Genomic DNA, 20,012 nt, shown 5'->3' with positions numbered 1-20,012 from the left:
TATCACCGATGATGTCAGGGTGAAAGGGGACGGCACGAGAGAGTTTCATTCACTAGTGGAGCTGTCCGTGCTGGTGATATCATAGGTGGCTGGCTTTTGTTAAGTCTATGTTAATGGCATCTGTTTTTTTTTTTTTTTTTTTTTTTTTAATTGGTCTTAGTCATTCTTGTCTTGTGTAGAATGAATGTCTGTCAGTATGTATGTAGTGTTTTTCTTTAAGAGTTGACTAATTTAAGGTTCTATCTATCTATTTAGTCTATGTAAAAGGTATCTGTTATGTTTTTCTCTCTTACTCTAAGTCATTCTTGTCTTGTGTAGAGTGAATGTCTGTCTGTGTGTGGTGTTTCTTCTTTAAGAATTGGCTCACTTAAGATTCAGTGCTGTGAATTGTTGCATGTCAGAGTGAAAGAATTAAGAATCAGAGAGAATCAAATACACATCTTTTTCAAATATACATCATTTCAATCTTAACCAACCCTAACCAGTCCCTTTATACAATGTGAGTCTGTGTGGCGACTTGTGACTCTCATCCTTATGGCTTTCTCTTCACAGACTAGCAACTCAGTGGGCCTTTTTTTTCCTTCCCTTTTGTTGCCCTAGACCAATGTCACTCTTACATAGAAAATAAAACAATGAAAAGCAAATCTCTGAGTATATTTGCCCCAGGAAGTGATGTCAAGAGAGAGAGAGAGAGAGAGAGAGAGAGAGAGAGAGAGAGAGAGAGAGAGAGAGAGAGAGAGAGAGAGAGAGAGAGAGAGAGAGAGAGAGAGAGAGAGAGAGAGAGAGAGAGAGAGAGAGAGAGAGAGACTACAATAAGGAAGGCATTTGCTGAGAACCTTGCATGAAGAGACCTTGTGTAAATATTCAGACCAATGCACACCACTGACTCCATGACAACAACAAGTGGTGGAAATAATAACACTATAAACACCAAACCACCACCACCACCAACCACCACCACCAAAGCACACCGCAGTACACAATAGAATTAAGACACACCACAATAACCAATGTAAACAATAATATACTTTTTAACAACATAATCCAAGGTCTAGTTATTTTTTTCCTATTAAAATATACACAGACATGCTTTCTTTCTTTCCATCACAAATATAAATGTTTTCTTGTTTTTTTTTTGTACAATTTATTACTGTAGATAGTAATTTTATGTATGTTTAAATATATATTCCTAGATCTATCATTTTTTTCTATCTTATCTTTAAATTTCTTCATAAATCTTTAGTATTTTTATATATTTTTTTTCACATTTCAAGGTCAGTATCCATTTTTCCTTACAATTCTCAACATCAATTTTTTCTTTTCTTCATCCATGTATTTCCATTTTCTTTACATTTGCAGCAAAAGGTTTCTTCCCCATCTTCTCTGACATGGAGGAAGTTTGATTTGAGAGTAACCTTCCCCTACAGACACTGCCAACCATGTCTATCAAGAGCCCTGAATATTTAAGTATGATTTCTGAGGTGGTACAGCAGTTACAATCCATGGCAGTGTCTATTCTAGTCCAGTACTGTTGCTCTGGCCTAGTCCTCCTCTCTTTCCCTCACTCCTAATCACCGTCACAAATCCCTACTTTAAACAAGGGTCCAAACACCAAAACCCCACACACACACACAATGGAAAGACTCACTAGTTAATACCTCATTACACACACACACACACACACATACATAAGCACTCTACAATTTCACAGCATCATTCCCCTACAGAGGCTGCCATTCAAGACTCAAAGTTCCTGGATATTTGAGTTTACTCATTCCAATGGTTTATATGTCCCTCATCAGTGTTTACTCTATGCACTTTATCATGTGTCTCCTGACATTTAAAGGACCAGTCAGGTGAGTTATAGGTATACAGGAGATGTCTCAAGTAGGTGAGCAGGTCTTTTGCATTGCAGCCTCCTGACTTCTTGTGTTCTTACGAGTTTATCTGACATGTTTACAGTTGCAGAAAGTGTATCTTCCTTCTGTAACATCTTTTATCATAGTGGTCAGACAGTCAAGGTCAACAAAACTTCATTTGATCCCTGGTGATCATTACAAAGATTGGCAAGGTTGGTGCATTGGGTGTCTTGTCATGGATTCAATTCCTCACAGCCATTCCTGTCAAACCTTCAGATCAATTTCTCTGCATTTTACAGCTCGAGGCATTACAGACCACCACCACTACAGCCTCCTTATTATAGTGTGATTGAATGGGTTGGTGCATTGAGTGTCTTGTCCACAGTTCGATCCTCCAGCCACTCCCTCACGTCAAGCCTTCAGATCAATTTCTCCACGTTTCACAGCACGAAGCATTACAATCAATAAGCCTAAAGTCTGCCTTCCTCCAGAGCCTCACAGGTCACCAAACACAGTTACCACATCAATGCCACCACTATTTCACTCTCAACATCATCCTCTTGTTTAATCCTTATTTTTTCCTTATGGGATTGGACAGTTTATAAGTTTCTATCAATATTTGTAATCATAAACACTCTCATCTCTGGTTTTTTTCCTTAACCTTGCACTCACTATAGTATCCACAATTTCCAAGCTCCTTCATAAACAATAAATGTACCTTTGAATAAACCATAACACTGAGGAAATTACAACAAGTCCTCACAGTTTCTATGTTTCTTCATAAACAACAAACATTCCCATGAAAAAAATTTAAAAAAACACACAGAGAAAGCTACAATCTATCACATTACTTCCCTAAACTCAGGGTAAGTACAGACCCTAAACTGTACCACTGGGCCTTAGTTATGTATCAGGGACTTGCAGATTCCCTCTTATTGCTCTTTCCTTGAGTAACTTATGGGAACACTGAGAAATTCATCCAAAGACAGGGTTAGTTTACCATGTGAGATTTACCTAACAAGTAATGCTAGTAATCTGTATCATTCTCCCATGAAGTACTCCCATAATAACAAAGAAAATAAACAAGGCAATTTCTTTCCCTATAAACTTCACCCAAACCCCCATACCATTAAGAGCCAGGTAATACCCCCATACTCTTCACAAAATACCCATAACAATCCAAGTATAAAAACTGCCAACAACATTTTCCTACCATAAACTTTTACAAAACCCCATACAGAAAGGATCCAGGTAATAAAGTGTACTATACCCCAATTAGTACACCCTTAATGCAAGCCAAAAGTACCACCAAAACACATAAAAAGCACTAGAAAATAAGAGAACCTGCATTTTTTCCCTTCACATGAACTTTCCTTAAACACCCCATACAGAAATACAGGTCAAAAATACCACCAATACACTTAAGAACATACAAAAATTAAGGGCATCTACTTGTTCTCCCCAGACGAACTTTCCCACAAACCTCCATACAGAAAGAAACAAAGCAACAACCCGTGCCATATCCCTTATAGAGGACACCCATAACACTGCATCTCTTCCCACCCATAAACTTTGCATAACCCAAACACAAGTACAACGCAAACTGCAAGACAACAAGAAACCAACATACACACACACAAACGTAAACAAAACCAACAATAAACAGCAGTATAGAGGGAAAGAACCATAGAATAAAGTACTAAAGACAGCTGCACGGTACTCTCAGCTGGCCGGGACAGGTGCAGCTGGGACAGTACTGCCCTGCAACACTGTAGTCCCTCACTGCAATAACAACGGTAACTCCCATCCCAAAAAAATATATAAAAAATAAGTAAACCCATAACCTAATAGGGCAAATTCACCAGAAAATACTAGTAAACCATAATATTAACCTAGGGAATCCAAAATATACACAGAGACGTATGATAAAAACAGTTGACAAGGATGAACAGAACCCGTACAAAGTCAGTCTATCACAGGTGGTCAATTTAAACCCTTGGCACCTTTATACTGAGTGCCAGGGGGCGTGGGGAGGGGCATGGCACTCACCTATGTTGTCTGTGTTGGAAGAAATGATGCTCGGTTGCTTAGGACACAGTTACCAGTCAATATTGGAGTGGAGCAGAACCATCGACCTCCCTCACCTGGAGCCGCGCAGCACCTCCTCCACCACCCGCGCACACCCGTAAACAAAGTAGCGCCCGCCTCCCACATCGGCTGATTTTTATACATTTTCCACTAAATTCATGATATGACAGTAAATCTTATTCATATTTATTATCTATTTGTTTACTAAAGTGTTCCGGGTTTTATATATTAGGTTGTGACTTGCATCGCTCCCTCTAACCCATTTTCTCTTTCTTTCTCTGTTCCATGGGTTAAATTTTATATATGTTGCACCAAATTCATGATGTAAAACACGATTTCATTTATATTATTAATTTATACAATTTTTTTTTTAGTGTTGCGGATTTTGTACCACAGACTTCTATAAATTTTGTCTCCCTTAACCCTTTTTTTTCTCTCTATCTTTCTTCTATCTGCTGATTTTTATACATTTTGCACTTAATTCATGATATGACACTAGATTTTATCCGTATTTATTATCTATTTTATTTTAGCATCCTGGGATTCTCTCTCTCTCTCTCTCTCTCTCTCTCTCTTAAGGGAGAAAGGAGAGGATGAGACGGATAGAAATGTATAGGAGAGATTAAATTATGCGATTAAGAACTGAGAGAGAGAGAGAGAGAGAGAGAGAGAGAGAGAGAGAGAGAGAGAGAGAGAGAGAGAGAGAGAGAGAGAGAGAGAGAGAGAGAGAGAGAGAGATGGTGATAATAATGATAAGAAGTGACAGAAAAAGAGATAAAAAATGCATGGAGAGAGAGAGAGAGTGAGCAAAGCTCTAATAACTGCATTACTCAGCCCAGATGAAACAGAGGATTTAATAACCCACATAAAATTAGTAAGTTACAAGGAAGAAGGGAAGATAAGATGAGAGAAAACATAAGAGGGAGAATATTAATCGAGTTTCTTCTGCTAAATGTGTGAGAAAGAAGACACGTGGTGGATTACGCCATTAGAGAGAGAGAGAGAGAGAGAGAGAGAGAGAGAGAGAGAACCTTATAGATAGCAAATAACAATGTCACTGTACTGAAATGATACAAAAGTCTCCTCCCCTCAAATGATACTAAAAGATAAGAGGAACCTATGTAGATAAAGAATATACGTATAGAGATATAAGAATCACCCATAACCTCTCTCTCTCTCTCTCTCTCTCTCTCTCTCTCTCTCTCTCTCTAAGTGATTGTTATCACGACAGCGCCAAGGATATCGGTCATAGCTCTGTCGTGATGCAGTTTTGTGGTCCAGTCGTGACGAGTCTTGACGGTTGTAGGTCATTATGGGGTCATCCCGAATTTTTTGAGCATGCTTCAAAAAATCATGGAGCTCTATGATTATTCAGCCCATCATTGTGCTGTCATGACACTGTTATGACATCATCATGATGGTCATAGATCTGTCTTGACACGATCATGAGAATCATAGGTCCGTTGTGACGCAATCATAATAAAAAAAATAAATAAATAAAAAAAAAACATTACGACAGCATCAGAGCTATGGCCGTCATGAATGCGTCACGACAGAGCTAATAATTCTGACAGTTCTTTGACATTTCAGAATACTGCTCCCCAATGGACCTAAGAATGTGTCACAATAACGCTATGTAGACAGCACATGCATCAATATAGACCCACAAATGCATCACGACAGCATCATGACAGAGCTAATAGTCATAGCCTCATCAAAGTCTTGTCCTCATTGTTCAGTTCCTGCAACAGGTGCTCCCACTGACCATACTGTGTTCTCCTGGCTAACCAGGGATGCACCCACAAAGATCTCTTCCTTTGTGGCTTTTTGGTCACCTTGTCCTTCTTTTTTGCAATCAAGCTGTGTATTTCACAAGCACTGTTTAGATATGGCTGTTGAATTTTGAAATTCTGCAAATCACGATGTTATCATAACCCTGTCTTGATGTTGTCATGACATTCATAGGTCCATCACAACGATGTTATGACGCTGTCGTGATGGACCAATAATCATGATCAAATGTCACAACTGCACCAGAAATGCTATTCTTGGTGCTGTCATGGCAAGAATCTTCAATGTGTGACGGGGTCTTTATGTAACTTGCCTATTCACTCACTTATTACTTTATCTATCTCTCTACCTTATTTATTTATTCATTCATTAGTTCATTTACTTATTTTGGTGAATGTGTAATGTTGTTTCATATTATTTCATCCTCTCCTATCTTTTCACTTTATGTTCTCCATTTATAGTCTTGCTTTCACTGATATAATCTCATTTTCCTCTCACTCCAGCTTTCACATTCCCTTTTAAGTTTCTCATATCTCTCGGACTTCCACTCTCACTCTTCTCACATTCCTCCTCTTCCTCCTCTCATATCTTCTCATTCCTCTCACTCCTGCTCTCACATTCCTTTTTACACCTCTCATACTCCTCCTTCCCTCATTAAATTTTCCTCCCACTCCTACTCTCACAATCATCATGCAAACTTCCACTCTTATTTCCTCTCACTTCTCTCTCCCTTTTGTTATCTTCCTCATAATTTTTCTGACATCTTTTTAATCCTATTGTCATATTCTTCAAACTCCTATTTAAGTATTCTTCTTGTATATTTCTCACTTTTATTTTTATTTGTCATTCCTTCTTTCTTGTATCATCTCCCTCCTCTTATTTCCATCAGGTCTTCATATTCCTCTAACTCCTATTTATACATTTCTCCTTTTCTTTTCCTCATATTCCTCTTACTTTCATTTTCATTCCTTCTGTCTAATGCTTCCTTTCTCCCACTCCATCGGATCTCTCATAAAATCCCCATTGGCCATTTCACATTCCTCCCTGTGGTATCAATCTTCATCATGTCATATACCTTTAGTAATCAGTCTTCTTTTCCCTGGCAGAATGACTAATACCTTTTATCTCCTTTCTTTCTGTGTGTCAAGATTGTGGTGTCAGTGAGGGTTAACTTGTTACACTAAATATCAGGAAAGCACTACTACATATCACTATAATCCATCTGAATTTGAGTGTGCATACATAGACTATATTTTACTATGTTATAATGGGACTGTGCAAGCCTTTAAGCCATCCTAAGTGATATCATAAGTTTATCTAGTACCATGATAATTAGACTATCTCTGGGTTATCAGAAGAGCACTTACAGGCACCAGTCACAAACAGGACGTGCCAGGGACAATAGCATAGTAGTGCATTGTGTCTTATATAACAGTTTGGTGAGTATAGTTTGTGTACTTATTTATCTCATCATCCATCTAACATATGGGTACTTCCTCTCCTCTCCTAGTTGCCCTTTAGACCAATTTTTCAGTATTTTAATAGAGTAATCTTTCTATTTTCATTTCTTCTCTCCATTATCTTCCTCCTCCCAGTCTATTAGGTCTCATAAAATTCCTCCTTTATCTATTTGCCAAACCTCTTCCCATATCTATTTCTCAGTGTTTCAATACAGTAACTCTTCTATCTTCATTTTTTCTCTCTATTGTCTTCCTCCTCCCACTCCATCAGATCTTATAAAACTGCTCCTATATTTCAGTAACTTGACTCATCAATATCCAAACATATCTCTGACAAATTAGATGGATTTTGGAGGTCTTACTTTATATGAGGCATTACAAAGGAATCCTGCATTAGACTGAGTACGACAACCCTATATACATTTTTATTAACACCTGCAACTGTAATTTCTAAGATCCTCTCCTCAGCGTTGCAATACATGGGATATTATTGAGGAACTGAGCATTAATTTATAAGTCTACATTCATATCCCTGCATCAGACAACCTACTATAATTCTATATACATTCTTCAACCTCTGTAACCTCAGTGCTGCAATACATGATAGAGATGGATTTATGAATGAAGTGTATATTGTAAACCAAGACAAAACATTATACTATATCTTTTTTGCTACATAACTTTCTTATGACAGACCACTCCAGTATCAATTTACAACTCTACACTCAGGTTATGAATAGGTAGGGTAGTAAATATTATTGTATCATGGTATTTGTTAATAATAAGTGGGCTAGGAAACATTATTATATCATAGTTATTATTCTGCCTATTCCTAATACTCCTACCTCTCTACGGCTCTCCCTGCAGCAGTGATGAGCGATAACAGCACCAAGCCATGGGAGAAGACCGAGGACATCCCCAGGAGGTTTGACGAGCTGCCCCCTGAGCCTGGGTGGGTGCCAGTGGCTGACGTCATCCGCACCAGCAGGGAGGAAGAGGCCAGGCAGGAGGCAGAGAGGGAGAAATTCAAGATCAAACCACCAGCAGATTTTTACTTTGAGCCATCTGAAGGCAATGCTAAGCAAGGGAGTAGAAGTAGAGAGGAGAGGACACCAGCACACAAAGAGAAGGAGAGGAGGAGCCACGTGCCGTCAAAGAGAGCTGACGACACATCAGTGCCCCCCAGTGTTGATGACGTGACCCAGGCCATGGTGGAGTGGGCCCTCAGTCCTGACCACTACCTGAAGAGGAAATCCAAGCCTGCACATCACGACCAGATTAAACCACCAGCAGGAAAAGCAAGCCCTTCCCCACTCCTGCAGGATAAGACTCACACTGCAAAGGAGAGACCAATAGAGAAGCTATCCACCATAGCACCAAGAGACAATAGCAAGCTTGCATCACCACACAGGGATGAGACGCAGCCAGATATGCCTAGGTCCTCCAGGGGGCACAAGCCTCACAATCCATTAGGCGCTGTGAGAAGGAGCCCTCAGCAGCCTGTCAGTAGTCGCAAGGAACAGCGCCTTCCGTACGATGAACCAAGCCCTGACTATGATGGTGATTACAAGACATATTATTCCCAGTACAATGAGCAGTACTACCATGAGAGGCACCCAAATGAGGACCTCCACTATCACGATGGGTACAGCTATGAGGACAGAGGTGAGGTGGATCCTTACCTCTACAACTCGACTCAAGACAAGTACCAAGAACACCAACTGTACCCTCCCCAGCAAGGCTATGGCAATCCTTACACCCACCCTTACAGCAACCCTGGGTATGAGTACAGGGAGCCAGAATACATGTATGAAGCTCAGAGGAGTCCCTACCAGCAGCCGTCATTTTACTACAGATCAGGGACACAGGAGGACCCAAGGGGGTATCCTCAGCCACACTCCAGGTATGATGTGTTGTACTAACCTGCTTCCCTGGCTGTTGTGGTGGGGTTATGATGTGTTTATTATACTGCTTGCCTGAATGTGCTATTCCCTGGCTAGCTAAGGGTTATGACGTGTTGTACTCACCTCCCTGGCTATGCTGTTCCCTACTGACTGGCTAAGGGTTATGGTGTGTTCATTGTCCCTCATGATGTAGTCACACTCCCTGGTTCTGTCTATAGAAGTCATGCAGTGTGTACAGTATGGATTTTGTCATTCTCAAGGGAGCATATGTCATGGATCTCTGTATTATGAGTTTTGAAGTTCTGAATGGTGTCTTGGGTGGATTCTGTCATACTAGAGGAAGGATATATCATGAATCTGTATTATAGGTTTTGGAAGCCATAGAGTGTGCACAGTGTGGATTCCGTTATTCTGAAGGAAGTAGAAGTCATGTCTCTCTGTGTTATGGGTTTTGTAGGTTCTGAGTGGTGTCTTGCAGAAATAGCTGAGTAAGTACCACCACTATACACACAGCTTATACTTAACACAGCCATGGCTACAGTGAACTGTGTGTATATGTAAGAGGAGACTCTGGCCAAGAACAAAATAGGCTGAAAAAAAGACCTATTATTTACTAACACCAAGGTTTTGTGAATTGTGTAAACTCTGACAAGGTCATGATCATCAATGTGCTGTGCTGAAAACATTCCTGTTATGATATTTGCTGATTAAATAAAATATATTATACATATTTTTTTCTTTTATTTGAAATGATTTTGTGCATATGAATTATTCTGGTTATACTTCTTTCATTATCTGGTATATAAAAATATAAAAATTCTTATTCTACAGTCTGCGTCAATATACTTTTTCACATCACTTCTCTTACATGTAAATACACCCTCTCTTTGTTATAACAACCACACAATTAAGTTTACCAATATTTGCTTTTGCACCAAAACTCACCAATAATCTCTAATACTTGGTAATGCTCCCTTTCCTCTTGAGGACTTCCTTGATGTGTTTTGGGGAATTCACAAGCTTTCTCAGTATTGGGGTCAAGTGACTTTTCAAATATAGTTCACTGCTCACCACATGACACTCATCTGTATTCAGAAACACTCTGCTTTCACCAAGACTATTTTCAAAAGCCACAGAGATGGTTAGCTGCAGTCCCATGAAAGTTTCTCCTTTTAATAATGTAAGAATCTTGTTAATTTATCACTAAAACCATAAAAACACCTTTTAAAAACCCATGTAACTTCAACTGGAGCCTTATGAAAGTAGCTGAGGTGCAGCACAGAAGTGTTTCACGATGATTTATGTTCCACAGTCACTCAGCTAAACTGAGAAGGTCAGCAAGTTACTGATGTTGTGGTCATTCATCAAGACTGGCCAGCCTGGAAAGAAAGTGTTGCAGGATCAATTTAGACCTTGTTTGGAATGTGCTCTCCTGAAGATAAAAGTTAATTTCAACTGATGATGATGATGATGATGATGATGATGATGATGATGATAATGATGGTGATGATGAATTCTGCAACCGGTTCTTGGAGACGAGATGCTAAATTAAATGATGATGATGATGATGACAGCAAATTCTTCAACTGGTTCTTGGAGATGAGATGCTAATGATGATGATGATGATAATGATGATGATGATAGTGAATTCCACAACTGATACTTGGAGAAGAGACACAAAAATTGACAATAATGATAATAATGATGACAATAATGACGATGATGATGAGTCCTAAAGCCAGTTCCAGGGGACAAGACTCGCCTGGTGTAACAACTGCTCCACCTGGACAATGTGGCCACCAAGCACTGGAAGGAGATGGTTGGGTTCATGTCATCTGCACTTCCCTGCGACCTGTGAAACTTCTGTTCAGCCAGGTCACAGATTGTCTTCAGGTCGTCCTGCAGGGAAACACAATCAATGGCAGGAGGGAATACAATGAAATACTCAGCCAAAACCCACCAGCATAACTACATTGAATGAACAGCTATGGGCTTCACATGCTATACAGGCCAGAGTTGATTGCTGAACTCAAAATTGTAATGTTTTCTTTTTCTGATGCATTAATTGTATGAAATATGCAAGTATATATATATATATATATATATATATATATATATATATATATATATATATATATATATATATATATATATATATATATATATATATATATATATATATATATATATATTTTATTGCTGTTTTCTTAACCCTCTCACACATCAGACACACATGTGCATGAAAGTGTCTTCATGTGAAACTGTACTGATGCACAGGTGGATAAAAAACTTACTTAAATTCATTAAGAATAAAGTTTCTAGTGTAAGTGCATCAATTTTTAGTGAGTCAAAGATAAGGATAAGTTTCACAAAAGTAATGAATTGGCAACGCTGGTGCTTCCCAGAAAAGGCCAACTGTTAGATAATTTGTCCATTTCAGCCAGTGACTCAGGCTGTCTGAACATAATCCAAGGTGAATGCTGATTTAAGTTTTCCTTTATTTTCTTGAGATCTATTTGACATATCACAATGCTAATGGTACCGTGGTAAAGCTCATAAAAAGACGGTTTATGTGACATGTAGTGCACAGAATGCTCACAAGAAAAGTTCTGAGCTACAAGGTTGAGAACATTTTTTTCTTGTTTTGTATATATTTGTGAGGAAAAATTAGTAAAATAAAGATTCACTAATTTAGCAAATCTTTTATGTGATCATAAAGATAATTTCCTTGTGAATCTAGTGATATATAATACCTGCCTACTTATGAGTTTCAAAGAGAAGAAAACTGCTTCTAAATCAAAGTTTTGCAAGGCACAGAGGCCACAAATGCCTGCCAAGAGAAGTACTAGAAAGAAAACTTATGAAACTTGCTGGTGTGTGAGAGGATTAATTTCTTATTGTGTTTTATTTTGTAGTTTTAAGGATGTATTCTTAGGTAAATGTATAATAACTTTTCTCCTATGTATTATGCAAAAAAGATAAATTATGTATCATTATTGCTATCATTATTATAAAGAAATCACAAACTCAATGAAGCATACACTTGAAAACAAATGCCACACAACCGCATAAGGAAAATAATAAGAATGCTGAACAAAATGCCAATGAAGATGACAACAACAATGATGATGATGATGGTGATGATGATGAAGACAACAGTAATGATGACAATGATGAATTACAAAACAACCCATTTCTAGGCCCCTCCTCACCTTCTGGTCTTGCTGTACAAGGTCCAGGTGCAGGGAGAGATCCACCAGCTTGATGATATAATAGGAATCGTATGCAACAGTCAAGTCTGGGGAGATCTGGAAGTAACTAGTGAGGAGGTCTGCTATGTCCCTTGCCTGGAAGAATGCAGACTTTTATACAGTGGCAGGTGAATGGAATACTCAGTAATCAGGTGTGTGTGTTTATGTTTGTTTAACCTTGTAGTGATTTGCAGAGAATGATACTACACTTGTCGGATCCCATACCTGTATCATAGGTGGGCAATCATTACTTTTAAACTCACGAATGTGTGTCTGTGTTTATGTTTGTGTGTGTGTGTGTACCCTGCCTTACATAAAGTGACAAAAGGGTGTGGAGAGACTGACAGAGGACACACACACACACACACACACACACACACACACACACACACACACACACACACACACACACACACACACACACACATTTAAAGACATATATCACTAGTCAGATTATCCAGACAGCCATCCGAACACCCAGTCACCCAATCACCTGCACGTCAGCCACAAAACTCTCTTTGCTGAGTCTGAGATGCTGGCACAGTTGGTGGAAGGCAAGGACACCACGCATCTTCCTGCCCCGGCCGGTGGGGGAGAGGTAGGCCTGACACAGGTACACCACAGATGGCAGGTCGCCGCTGCAGTATTCAAGGAGCCATTTCACTATGTTCCTCATCCTCTGCCGGTAAATGTCCCTATGAGCACATCAGAAGTATTAATAGCAGCAGTACTCTTAGTAAAGCAGCTGGAGGGATAAGCATCATATATATGAGAGTGGCTGGAGAGGGGGATACACTGACGCCTTTTACTTTATGTGAAGTGGAACTATGCTGAAAAAAGAGAGATAGAGATAGAGAGAGAGAGAGAGAGAGAGAGAGAGAGAGAGAGAGAGAGAGAGAGAGAGAGAGAGAGAGAGAGAGAGAGAGAGAGAGAGAGAGAGAGAGAGTGTGTGTGTGTGTGTGTGTGTGTGTGTGTGTGTGTGTGTGTGTGTGTGTGTGTGTGTGTGTGTGTGTGTGTGTGTGTGTGTGTGTGTGTGTGTGTGTGTGTGTGTGTGTGTGTGTGTGTGTGTGTGTGTGTGTTGGGGGGGGGACTATATTCTGAAATGCTGCTGCATCACACCACTACTTTCAAATGGCTCTAGTTAGGTAAGGTTACACAAGTTTATGGTTCTTGTGACAGATTAAAAAGACTTCCACTTTACTAACATGAGATACCCTTACGAGAACACGGAAAATGACCTCTTTGGCCTTTGAAAATGGCAGTGGTGAGACAGCAAAGCATCTCAGAATACAAGCATAAGTCAGAACTGGGAATAGATACACAGTAGATACAAAGTACACTGATATCTTCTCCCTCCCCTGCCTTCCCTCTCTCTCTCCCTCTCTCCACACCACCATAAATCAAAATCAGACACCTCGACCCTGCACATTCATATTCTCATACTCATCTGCCATTCTGCTCTCAGGCTACACATGACACATACATCTGGCAATCACTCATATTTATTACCTGGAAGAACTCTTTGTCTGAGGAGTACAGCTTGAGAGTGTGTGTGATGCAGGCACCAATGTCGGCATCAAGAGCATTATCAATGACCTTGGGATCTAAACCAATGATGAGGAAGATGAGGAGGAGGTCATCTACATCTTTGGCAGTGTAATTCTTGTACCTTATCAACCACTGGCTCAGGAACCGCAGAAGCTTAAAGAGAGGAATATATAAGACAGATGAAGGATTGTGAAATAACTCAGGAACTGCTGATGCTTAAAGAGAGGGATACCTATGACAAATGAAGGGCTGATTGACTGATTGGTAGGAAATGAAGGATAGCTGAAAGATTAATTTATTATGATAAGGCAGCATAAAACAACTCAGAAACTGCATAAGCTTTAAGAGGGAAAAGGAATAAAAGACAACTGAAGGACTGTTTGACTGATTAATGAAAAATAAAGGATAACTAAAAGATTAATTGATTACCATGTGAAATAACTCACGAACCACAGAAGCTTGAAGAGAGAAACAGATAAGACAAATGAATAAGATAGTCACAGTGAGAGAGCAAAGGCATTTTAAGGATGTTTTTATTGTTGTAATAGGAGAAACACTCTTGAGAACCTAGCTAATCATCTCTGTGATATTGGAAAATAGTTGTAGTGAGAGAGTAATTAATTTCAGAATATGGGCCATGTCCAGCATGAGAACTGCAGAATATGACATGCAAGGTCCTCCTCCCTCACACACACTCAACAGTTACAGCTGGAGAGTGTGCAGAAAAGGGCGTGCAGGGTCATTCTTGGCCCTGCCTACACCACCTATGATGAAGCCCTGACCACCCTGAGTCTGTCCAGATAATCCACCAGGCACCGAGAGGCCCTGGAGAATTTTGGAAGGGGACTGCTGCATCATCCACGTCTCAGACACATGCTGCCGCCTGACGCGCCTCGCCTGGTCCATGCCACCAGACACCACAACAAGATAACGCCCCTAAAGGCGCCGCACATGGACCGATACAGACTCAGCACGATTCCCACCATGGTGCAAGCCATCAATCAATAGTATTTCCCTTCTAGATTAGACTTAGCTTTAGGATTAATGTTAAGTATTTTCCCACCCCCTCTGTACATTTTCAGTTTATTAACTGCCTGAATAAAAAACGTTTATCATTATTATTATTATTATTAAGATATGTGTAAGGAAGCTGGTGCAAGAAAATATCAAGCATAGATTATATTATCCAGTGTCTGTAGGGAAGACTGTTATTTCTTGTATGAGTATAATAGCGAGGCACACCAATACAGGTCTCACAGTGCTACAGGAGACCACTCACCACCACCAGCACCTCTCGCAGCTGTGAGTCTGTCATCTGGGATGCCTCATCCTCAGGAGAAGCACAGGAGGGTGGAGGAATCACTCGGGACTTGTAGTGCAGCACGTCCTCCCACAGATTGCTCATGTCACCGCCTGTCGGGTTGTTTGTGGTCATGTCAACTGCACCTCCTAGTCACACTATTTATGATGACTTCAACTGCCCCTCCTAATCACACTGCTTATGATTACCTAAAATGCACCACCTAGTCACACTACTAATGTCAACTGCACCTAGTCACACTATTTATAATGACTTCATATTGCATCTGTTTCTTTTTTATTCATTCTTTTCATGTACGAGTAATAGGGGCTCTGGGCTAGGGCAACAAAACATATGAAAAATAAAAGAAGGAAGAAGAGAGAGAGAGAGAGAGAGAGAGAGAGAGAGAGAGAGAGAGAGAGAGAGAGAGAGAGAGAGAGAGAGAGAGAGAGAGAGAGAGAGAGAGAGAGAGAGAGAGAGAGAGAGAGAGAGAGAGAGAGAGAGAGAGAGAGAGAGAGAGAGAGAAATTCCATAATTACTAACAAAAGTAAGGAAGCAGTTCACACCACTCGTACCCAGGTTGACCAGCACCAGACAGAGCTCCTGCTTGATGTAGGGCATTGAGTTGCAGGTAGTGAGGAGGTAGATGAGACTGTCACAGGCTGAACGACGCAGGCTCTTGTCAGCAGTGCAACACATGATGTGGAACAGATACTTGGCAAGCACACTGATGGAACTGACTTCTCTCTGGAAAAATGGTAAGTGTTTGAGAAGGAAGTGTGAGTGGAAGAAGACTGTTAACCTTTCACTTATTGGCTACATCCTTCCCCCAAAAAAATGGAAAGAAAAAAAGAAGGAAGTGAGAGTGAAAAAGACTGTTAACCTTTTATTTATTTTGGGAACTACCAATGTAGTTCCCAAAAGAAATACAAGGCTAAGTGGAAGATGTACAGAAGGTATGAGTGGAGCTGTTAGCCTTTTATTCATTAACTACACCCTCCCCCCAAAAATATAAAGATAAGTGGAAGGTGTACTCGTACAAAAGAAAATAAAAAAAAAAGACAGTTAACCTATTATTTATCAACTACACTCTCCCCAAAAGAAATGGAAAGAAGAAAGTATGAGCCGAAAAGACTGTTATCCTTTCATTAATCAACTACACCCTCCCCAAAAGGAAACAGTATGATAAATATGTAATTAATTTTCTTTGCAATAGGTACACTTTACCAAAATATATAGAGAACACTTCTTTGATCCAATTTATTTATAATAAATGTTCAATAATGGCTAAACAACCAACCTAATCATCTTTCTACACACCCAAGCTGGCAGGGATTAACAATACTGCCACTGTATTCCCTGCATGTTGTAAGAGGTGACTAGAAGGGACAGAGTGAGAGGACAAGGAACACACTCCTCTGTATTTTGTCTCTAGGAACTGACAAGGCATTCAACAAATACTTCTTTTTAAAGCAAGCAAGTACACATCAGGAAGACAGAGAGTGAGATGGAGTGATGGAATTATGGCAGAGCTGCAAAGGATGTGAGTCACAGAGGAAGATGCAAGGGACACAAACAACTGGAGGAGACTTGTACATGGTGAACCCCTGATTCTGACTCTTGGGAAATGGTGAAGGGAGAAGAAGAAGAAAAAGTAGTGAACACATGCAGGAAAACTGAAAACACAGCAAACACCCAGCAGTTCTGATAGTTCTGACACATGACAACTGAAACACCTCTTTAACATCTGTATATCTTACCATGAAGTATCCATTCTTGATGTATTCATTCACAATACTTCCATCAATTAAAGACAAAAAGGGGTCAAGTGAATCTTGCACAGGCCACAGAAGAGTATCTAAAAATAAGAACATTGTAATATTGAACAAAGACAGCAATACAGTATCGTTACATTCAATATTGCAAGATTTCAATACTGCCAAACATGAGGCAATGATCTTATGCTTCTATATAAATCTATCTCATACTTCATGGGTAGCAAAGGTACAGATTCTGAGATAACTTGGGTGGCTTCATCTCTATATCCTATGGTATGATGGTAGGTAAGCTTAATGATTCAACAAGACCATACTCACTTCACTAATACAACCTTTTAATATCCCATATCATTATTATTATTACTACTGTTATTATTGTTATTATTTTATTTTATTATTTTTTTTTTTACTGTAAACTACAAGTATCTCCACCAAATCCAACTACAGCTTTGTCTCCACCTCCTGTACTATGCAAGTTTAACAATTCAGTATGATCATACTTACTTTCATTAATATCCCATAACATTTTTTTTTAATTTCAATGTAGTTGCCACCAATTACAAAAAAAAAAAAAAAAATGAGATGATGGAATATTCTATACTCACTGATTCAATAACACCACATCTAGCTTCATTAAAAACAAACCTTTGATATTTCTCTTATTTCAGCATGAACTATCTGTCTCCACCAACACCAGCTACAAAAATAAGATACAGAATATTTTATACTTGCTGATTCAAAAAGACCACATCTAACTATTTTAAAACAAGCCTTTGATATCTCAAGGCATTAATTTTTCATTCCTATCTGAAACATCTGTCTCCACAAGAAATTTCCAGCAAACACCACCAAGCTACCTTCTTTGTATAAGGTAAACGTGTTACTCCTGAAGAATGCAATGCCCTCAGGTGACAAGACAATCTCTTTGGGATCCTCTTGCTGCTTCTCACCAAGCTTTGAGTCTCCTTCAGAGGATGGTGATGGAGAGGATGGATGTGCTTCTGAAATTTGTGATTGGGGCAGAGCAAACTTAGTATTGTTCAATGGCTCAAAAACTTAATTACTCTGATCTCTATCTATCAACTCAACACAACCTTCCAAAAAACTATCCCCTCTTCTTCAATGGCACTCAACTGTCCCCCTCTTCTACACTGAACATCTTCAGCCTGTCCTTTACTTATAATCTAATCTGGAAACTTCACATCTTGTCTCTAGGTAAAACAGCTTCTATGAAGTCTGGCATTCTGAGTTGCCTCAACCAGTTTTCTCACTACCCCTGCTGCTAATTCTGTGCAGGGGCCTTATCCACCCATGCATGGAGTATGCTTCACATGTATTGTGGGTTCCACTCATATTGCTCTTTTAGACGGTGAAATCAAAAGCTTTTCGTCTTATCAACTCCTCTCCTCTAATTGACTGTCTTCAGCCTCTTTCTCATCACTGCAATGTTGCATCTCTTGCTACCTTCTACTGCTATTTTCATGCCAACTGCTCTTCTGATCTTGCTAATTGCATGCCTCCCCTCCTCCCACAGCCTTGCTGCACAAGACTTTCTTCCTTCTCTCACCCCTATTCTGTCCACCTCTCTAATGCCAGAATTAACCAGTATTCTCATTTATTCATCCCTCTCTCTGGTAAACTCTGGAACTCCCTACTTGCTTCTGTATTTCCACATTCCTAAGACTTGAACTCTTTCATGAGGGAGGTTTCAAAGCATTTATCTTGTAATTTTTTACTCCGCTTTTGACTCCATTCAGGGACCAACATCTCAGCAGGCCTTTTTATTCTTATAGTTTTGTTGCCCTTGGCTGGTGTCCCTCCTACATGAAAAAAAAAAAAAAGACATAAGTAACACAGTACATAAAGTTATAGCAAAGCCTTTTTAATGTAAGGTGGATACTGGCCACGGACAACAAAATATACATAAAAAAAAAAAACCCACTGAAATGCCAGTCCCTGAAGAAGAGTTAAAATTCTTAATCATAATGAGAGAAGTGTCTTGCAACTTATTCTACTGACTTGACTTTATTTCTCTGCAAGAGTTTCCTGTATCTTAATTTCTTAATTTTAAATGTAATCTAAATCATCATCATTATCATTATTGTTTTCTACCTATACTCTTTAGGGGACTGGCACCTTCATTAGGACAATTTTTTTCTTTTTTATTGTTCAGAAAGCCCAGCGGACATCTTACATAATAAAAAAGAAGAATCAAATAATTTGTCCATATCGTTACAGGCTTGGATGGCTAAGCATTACAAAAATGATAACTTTAAAATGCTAAAAGAACTAGAAACTGTTCCTCTGGTGTGTCTGCTTCCTATGATAAGCTACAACTACTACTACTACTACTACTAGTAGTGACAATATCTAATAAATGTCACCGTAGTAGTAGCAGCAATGACAATATCTATTAAATATCATTATTACCATCCAAGTCAAAAAGAGCCACTTCTTCATCAAGCCCTTCAAGTGCTGCATCCTCCACTTGCTCCGTAGCCAGGTCCGAAAACAGGTCTTGCAAATCCATGCTGGAATGCCGAGTCTGTGGGAAAGGTTGAGTATTGACTGCACCTTCCTTTTACAAGCGCGAGGGAGACCTGTCGGATTTGTGGAAATAATCTTAGCCTTGCTAGGACGTAATCATCTTGATGGGAGTTGAGGACGGTAATGTCGACGGGACAATCAGCTAGCCGTGTTGTGTCACCCTCCTGGTTTTGTTTTGGTTGTTCTCCGCGGGACCAAATTTCTCTTTCCAACGGGCGATTTTTCCTCCTGCGTGTGTGTGTTTCTAATGTTTTAGTTATGTCTTATATATTCAGTGTAACAACAATCTGTTGAACCATGCTAATTATTGGAATCATGACGCGTACTGTGTTGATTAGTAAAATGTCTATTTACTGTGTTAGATGATATGGTAATAAAGAGGAAAGCAAATAAATAATCAGATATATTTAAAGTCTCTTAATCCAATGTTAGGAAAATAGGTGTCAGATTTCAACCTAACACGCAAGATAATAAAAGTTGGATGTG

General features: G+C 39.4%; 3 protein-coding genes across 4 annotated transcripts in view; 1 reads left to right on the top strand and 2 right to left on the bottom strand.

The window, feature by feature from the left end:
* The window catches only part of LOC135108033 (serine/threonine-protein kinase tricornered-like), a 175,938-nt gene extending 171,938 nt beyond the window's left edge, over window positions 1-4,000 (bottom strand). The window contains exon 1 of the mRNA XM_064018607.1: window positions 3,909-4,000. The gene's annotated coding sequence lies outside the window, so the exon portion shown is untranslated. The remainder of the gene's footprint in view (window positions 1-3,908) is intronic.
* Window positions 4,001-7,037: 3,037 nt separating this feature from the next.
* On the top strand, window positions 7,038-9,833 carry LOC135108031 (uncharacterized). 2 transcript variants are annotated; one of them, XM_064018592.1, is made up of 2 exons: window positions 7,038-7,177; window positions 8,066-9,833. In XM_064018592.1, exon 2 carries the CDS (start codon window positions 8,071-8,073, stop codon window positions 9,118-9,120), a length of 1,050 nt encoding a protein of 349 aa, XP_063874662.1. In that variant the 5' UTR covers window positions 7,038-7,177; window positions 8,066-8,070; the 3' UTR covers window positions 9,121-9,833. The 2 variants fall into 2 exon arrangements, with proteins under 2 accessions (XP_063874662.1, XP_063874663.1); XM_064018593.1 differs by having other exon boundaries at window positions 7,081-7,177; window positions 8,069-9,833.
* LOC135108030 (uncharacterized) lies at window positions 9,829-19,726 on the bottom strand. The gene is made up of 10 exons (XM_064018591.1): window positions 19,410-19,726; window positions 17,837-17,980; window positions 16,962-17,059; window positions 15,777-15,948; window positions 15,181-15,314; window positions 13,863-14,054; window positions 12,847-13,032; window positions 12,315-12,449; window positions 10,865-11,001; window positions 9,829-10,481 (listed from the first exon to the last, which is right to left on the bottom strand). The coding sequence occupies exons 1-10, from the start codon at window positions 19,507-19,509 to the stop codon at window positions 10,460-10,462; spliced, it is 1,320 nt and encodes a 439-aa protein (XP_063874661.1). The 5' UTR covers window positions 19,510-19,726; the 3' UTR covers window positions 9,829-10,459.
* Between the last annotated feature and the right edge of the window lie 286 nt (window positions 19,727-20,012).

This window comes from Scylla paramamosain, chromosome 16, assembly GCF_035594125.1.
Source record: "Scylla paramamosain isolate STU-SP2022 chromosome 16, ASM3559412v1, whole genome shotgun sequence".
NCBI classification, from domain to species: Eukaryota; Metazoa; Arthropoda; class Malacostraca; order Decapoda; family Portunidae; genus Scylla; species Scylla paramamosain.
Note: the sequence above shows the minus strand (reverse complement) of the source record. Positions and strands in the feature narration are given on the sequence as shown.